This window comes from Vicia villosa, linkage group LG7, assembly GCF_029867415.1.
Source record: "Vicia villosa cultivar HV-30 ecotype Madison, WI linkage group LG7, Vvil1.0, whole genome shotgun sequence".
In the NCBI taxonomy this organism is placed as follows: Eukaryota; Viridiplantae; Streptophyta; class Magnoliopsida; order Fabales; family Fabaceae; genus Vicia; species Vicia villosa.
In genome coordinates, this window is record NC_081186.1 from 84,154,108 (window position 1) to 84,160,006 (window position 5,899).

The 5,899-nt window shown below is 31.0% G+C and overlaps 2 protein-coding genes across 2 annotated transcripts; both read right to left on the reverse strand.

The window, feature by feature from the left end:
• Positions 1-385: 385 nt before the first annotated feature.
• Positions 386-1,201, reverse strand: LOC131619543 (uncharacterized). The gene is made up of 2 exons (XM_058890631.1): positions 849-1,201; positions 386-764 (listed from the first exon to the last, which is right to left on the reverse strand). The coding sequence occupies exons 1-2, from the start codon at positions 1,199-1,201 to the stop codon at positions 386-388; spliced, it is 732 nt and encodes a 243-aa protein (XP_058746614.1).
• A 665-nt stretch (positions 1,202-1,866) lies between these two features.
• LOC131621022 (jasmonate-induced oxygenase 2-like) lies at positions 1,867-5,030 on the reverse strand. The gene is made up of 3 exons (XM_058892224.1): positions 4,334-5,030; positions 3,138-3,468; positions 1,867-2,382 (listed from the first exon to the last, which is right to left on the reverse strand). The coding sequence occupies exons 1-3, from the start codon at positions 4,834-4,836 to the stop codon at positions 2,134-2,136; spliced, it is 1,083 nt and encodes a 360-aa protein (XP_058748207.1). The 5' UTR covers positions 4,837-5,030; the 3' UTR covers positions 1,867-2,133.
• Between the last annotated feature and the right edge of the window lie 869 nt (positions 5,031-5,899).

The window sequence follows — 5,899 nt, forward strand, 5'->3', positions numbered from 1 at the left end:
TATAGGGTGCAATGACCTCATGCTTTACATCTTCCTCATTGCAAAATCTAGCAAATTCTTGAGAAGTGTATTCACTACAGCCATCAATTCTCAATTTCTTGAACTAGCATCCACTTTGTTTCTCGACATGAAAGTTAAACTTCTTGAGCTATATGAATACCTGTGATGCCATAGCCAATTCTTGTATTCTTCTGAAATTTTGATGTTCATACTTGTGATGCCATAGCCAATTCTTGTATTTTTCTGTAGTCAAAGTAAGGCACTTGTGGTCAATTATATTGATATCTAGTTTGTAAGTCTTATATTCTGCCAATGGTGTTTTCATAATCAACCTTTCATCATCATCATCATCATCATCATCATCATATACCTTTATCTGCTTCTTTTATAGCTTTATGTTGTACCCTTTAGCAAGTAATTGACCTATGCTTATCAATTTACTTGTCATCGAAGGTACATACAACACATAAGGGATGTTGGCCTTTCGAACATCCTTTCTAACCACATTTATGTTTCCTTTTGCATATGATGTAACATGCCTTCCATCTGCAAACTTGATCACTTTCTTGACTAAATCATCCAACTTGGTGAAACAGGTCTTATTTCCAGTCATGTGGTTGCTGCATTCTGAATCTAGGTTCCACATGCTGGTTTTATTGTTACTCGACTTAATATTTTCCATTAGTAACACATCATCATAATCATTATCTCCAACATAAGCATATTGTGCTTCATCAATATCTTTTGCTCTTACTTCTTTCTTTCTTCAACAGTCTCGAGTATAACGACCAAATCCTTGATAGTTGTAGCACGGTACATCATTCATGTCAACTATCTTCCCCAAATACCTGTTACCCATGTTTTTCTTTGTTGAAGTGGAGTGATTCTTTGAATTCTTGCTTGACTTCTCATCATTAGCAAGATTCTTTCTCTGTTTTGCTTTCTCTTTTCCATACTTCTTAATGAATATTGCTTGCAGTGCTTGTTCAGTCACCTTATCCCTTTCTAAGTTCCCCTGCTTCAGCCTCATCTCATGAGCCTTCAATAGAGCTTGAAGTTCTTCCAACTTCATCTCAACTAGGTTCTTAGACTCTTCCATTGATACTACAATGTAATCAAAATGTGCAGTCAAATATCTCAACACTCTCTCAATCTTCTGCAAATCGTTGATTGATTCACCACACACCTTAATGTGGTTCATTAATAGCACCACACATAAAAAATATTCGGAGACCGATTCATCTTCCTTCATCTGATTCATCTCGAATTGCTTTCTAAACGTTTGCAACTTCACCTTCCTCAAACTATCATCTTTGACGTAGAAGTTCTTCAACTTTTCTCACGCTCCCTTGTGCGTTTCCTCTTCAATTATCTTCTCGAACACGTTAGAATTCACACACTAGTGAATCAAGAACATAAATTTTCCATCTTTCTTCCTTTTGTCCTTGTGTGCAACCTTTTATTCATCATCTCCACTTGCTTCCAATGTCGTTACTCCATTATTCAAGATTTCAGTTACATTTTGAAATCTGAAGATGACCTTCATTTGTGCAAACCACCTCTCGTAGTTCTCACCTTTGAAAATCGATAGATTCGATGGATATTGCGTTGATGTTGTTGTTCTGTTTTCCATTACAAACTCTCTAAATTGCAACTGAACTCTTTGATACCAATTTGTTGGAACAATTAGGGTTTTCAAGAAAGATGAGGAAGAAGATTGAAGAGAGAAAGGAGAGAATAAGAATGAGAGAAAATTATATTGAAAGGTTGTGAAGTTGTTAAAACTGTTAACTGTATAAAACTTTACAACGTCATGCCAATTTATAGGCGATCAAGGCCCAAGCGCAAATCATACAATCAAAACCCAAAACTTACAAAGTTATATTTTATCTTCGACGCAACAGTTATATGATGTCTTTGACTCTGTCAAATACAACTGACTTCTACTACTTCGACTAGGTTGAACACACCTAAGTTGAATATAGACTTTTCTACAAAACAATAAATTACAACATCTAATCGTTCATTTATATATTAGAAATATTACAATTGATGGCAAGATTTACACAATTAGACAAATACTCTTTGAGTTTAACAAAATCACAATGTCAATGTTAACTTGAAACTTGCATATTATCTTGGAGATTTTAAAGATTCAACTTGAGATTTTCCACATGGACCTCTTGTTCTAATGAAGAGCCTGTATTCATCAAAGGTCATAGCAGGGTAAAGTGCTGGTGTTTCTGGCTTTACCAATTCTTTTGCTGGCTCAATTGGTATGTCACTTTTGGGATTGTAGAAGAAAGCCAAAGAAACTCTCTCTTTATGTGAATTTACTATTACTCTATGCTCAACACTTCTATAGATTGCATTGCTTAGAACCTTATCAAACACAAAACAAACAAATTAATTATATATGATTATTACATCAAAACAAAGATTCCATATATTTTGAGAACCCACTTGTAGAAAAAGTGTCTTGCATAATCTATTCATAATAGGTCATTAATATTCATAATGTTGACATGTTATAAATAAATTAACGACCCTATCCTTAATTAGCCCCGTGACCACGAGGATAAATGTTTATCCATTTTTATTATTGTGTGTGCATGCTGATTCTGCAATAGTGAAAAATAATATTTTTTTATCATAAATGTCTCTTTCAATCAAACTATTAAATTTATTTTTATTCAAATAGGTTAGTGACAAAAATACAGTTAATAAGTTACGATAAAATCACAATAATTAAAAAAATATAACATCCCTCAACAAATAAATAAAATAAAATAGAGAATGAGTAGTATCTTTCAAATGGCGACAACCATCCAAAAAATTTGACGAAAACTTTAATAAAATAAAAAAAATATAAAATAAAAAAAAACTTTATTCACGTGTCTATAAAGATAAGTATTCCTCACAATTATAAACAAATAAAGTTATTTATATATGATAAAGAAAACAGGTTTAGAATAATATTTTGTAAAAATATATACTAAAATATTTATATTAAATATTTTTTAATTTTAATAAATAACTTCTTTTAATAAAAAGATATATTAAAAATATTGGTATTAAAAATTAAAAAAAGTTTAAAGTATTTGTTAAAGAAATGAAGAATTATAAAATTAATTCACCTGAATTTGATCACCAATATTAACAATAAATGCATTGCGAACAGGTTTCACTGTAATCCAATTGTCATTTTTACGAACTTGAAGACCATTAACTTCATCATCTGGTAACAAAATTGTCATGCCCCCTGGATCTGAGTGTGATGATAATCCAAGAGTTAATTCTGGTTGAGGGCATTTTGGGTAATAATTTACTCTTATACAAGCACCAATATCTTCACCTCCAAAAGCACTTTGAAGATAATCTTCTTCTAATCCAAGATTAGTAGATAGAACCTTCATTAATCTCCCACATAATTTCACTAATTCTTTTCCATATTCATCAAACACTTCCCTGCATTCACATTGAATAAAGTTAAATTATTGAAAAAAAAATAAAACTAAATTATATATTAATAACCTCAAAAGTTGGTGAGGAATTTAAACTGAGTGAACTCATCTATAGCATATTTGTTCCAATATATTAAGGAAACCTATGAAACCTTTTAAAATTCTATAATAATATTTCAGCAATATTACTAAATTTTTTAGTTTAAATATTATTTTTTCTTATGTTTTAAAATAAAAATTATTTTGAATAAATTAATATACCCAACTTTTTTTAATACTTCTTTTATGATTAATAATAAATTCAGTTAATTTAATTGATACAATATTAATTTAATATTAATTTTATTTAATAATTTGTTAACTTTGTTTCTAAAATATTAAAATACGAGGGTTTTTTAAATTAAAATATCATATTTTTGATGGTTTAAAGTGATTGTCTTGATGGTCTTATGTTCTAGACTTTCTTTTAATAGATAGGTACACAATAAAATTGTGAAGGATAGAGATTATAACTAATCACATAAATAATAAGTATATTGATAATTGATAAATTCTAATTCAATTACAAAAGTTTATATTGTTTGGTTAAATATTAACATAAGAGTTTAGTCTCTAACTTTTATAGTTGTTTGGGAATTTTTAATGGTTATAACTATTTCGGTTAAATAATAACATAAGAGTTTAGTTCTCGTAGTTGTGGGTGAATTTTTAGTGGTTATAACTATTTCGGTTAAATATTAACATAAAAGTTTGGTTTCTGACACTCATAATTGTGTATGAATTTTGAATAGTTATATATTTGTTTATGTATCAAATAAAAATAAGTATATTATAAAATTTATATTGTTATAATATGAATACTAACTAACCTGCAAGAGGGAGGCAAAGAAGGCCATTTATTATAATCCTTCAACCTCAAAGGAAGATAATGAAGATAATAATAATCACTCCAATCAAGAATAGCACCTTTCTTAACACCAAGTCTACTACCATACCCTTCATAAGTTTTTGGTGAATTTGAATATTCTTGCTTAACTTCCATAGGCAAATGAAAGAATTGTCGCCAAGTTTCCTTAGCCAAATCCATCAAATCATGACTAACACCATGGTTAACAACTTGAAAGAATCCCCACTCATTACAAGCCTCCGAAATTTTCTTAAGAGTTGAAGCTTTTTCATTTGGGTCATCACTATATAAACCTCCAAGATCAATTATTGGAATATTGGTTGATTCAAAAAGAGAGTTTGTAGATGGACGATCATTAAGAGGTTTGATGTACCTTTGAGGGATTGAATCTTTGCAAGTTTGGGATAAAGTTTGAACTCTGATTATTGGTTCTGGCCAATCTTGTGGGCTACTATTGTTAATCATTTTTGCATCAAGATGATTAATTGCTTTCTAAGATACTTTATTCTTCATCTTATATAAATATATGACACACTAAGTGTATATACTATATAGTATGAAACAAGTTATTAATTTTGTTGTTGTAAGAGTTGGTGTGTTTGGGAAAGAGAGATAAAGAGAGGTGGGTTAGTAGGTGTGGGAGATGGGTTGAGAGTGGGACTTAAATGGGCAAAGAAAATAGGGTGAATCGTGGTAGGGACTATAATAAAATAAACGTGGATTTCATGCATAGTGTGTTAAATCCAAAATGAATAGATGAGACAACTTAGTGTTTTTTCGACGGTTGTGTGGACTTAATGTTTTGAATGAATATGTAGTGTATGTCTTATTTGTGTGTCTGTCTTAACTTCTTGAACACTTCGACTTGCACTCATTTTGTCATGATGTCTGCAATCTAATTCTAAGTTCTGCACTGTTTCAAGTTCATCTTTTCATTTGCTACCTGCTCTCAAAGGTAATGAATTTCATTTCAATGTGTTTGCTTCTTCCTTGTGCTATCAAATTCTTCGCCAAATTAATAGCAGACATGTTGCTGATTCTTCATGGTAATTTCTCCATGATTCTTTCCTGTAATCTCTTCGACCAAATTCACCATCCATGTTGCTTAACATGCACAAAAAGAAGCAACCATATACTCTTCTTCACACGACGGTAATGTTACTACTGATTCTTTTCTCGACCTCCAAGAAACTAGTGCACCACCTAGCATAAACACATAACCAACTGTGAATTTTCTATCATCATCACAACACCAACTTGAATTATTGTAACTCACTAGCTTGTATTATTTTCCTTCATCAATTGCAGCAAATAAAATGCTATATGTCGAGAGCTCCTTTAAGATACCTTAGCATCCTCTTGGTCGCTACTAGATGTGGTACCTTTGGCTTCTGCATGAATCTACTCATCGTAACTACATTGTATGCTAGATCAGACCTTGTATGGCAAAGGTACCTTAATAATCCAATAAGTCTCCTGTATTAAGTTGGATCGACATCATCTTCATCTGAGTCTTTCGACAGTTGCA

Coding starts and splice junctions, on each gene's coding strand:
- LOC131619543 (XM_058890631.1), bottom strand. CDS start 1,201: ATGAACCACATTAAGGTGTGTGGTGAATCAATCAACGATTTGCAGAAG. Junction 765..848: donor AAGAAAAACATGGGTAACAG/GTATTTGGGGAA, acceptor AGACTGTTGAAG/AAAGAAAGAAGTAAGAGCAA.
- LOC131621022 (XM_058892224.1), bottom strand. CDS start 4,836: ATGATTAACAATAGTAGCCCACAAGATTGGCCAGAACCAATAATCAGA. Junction 3,469..4,333: donor TCTTTGCCTCCCTCTTGCAG/GTTAGTTAGTAT, acceptor ATGTGAATGCAG/GGAAGTGTTTGATGAATATG. Junction 2,383..3,137: donor ATATTGGTGATCAAATTCAG/GTGAATTAATTT, acceptor GTGTTTGATAAG/GTTCTAAGCAATGCAATCTA.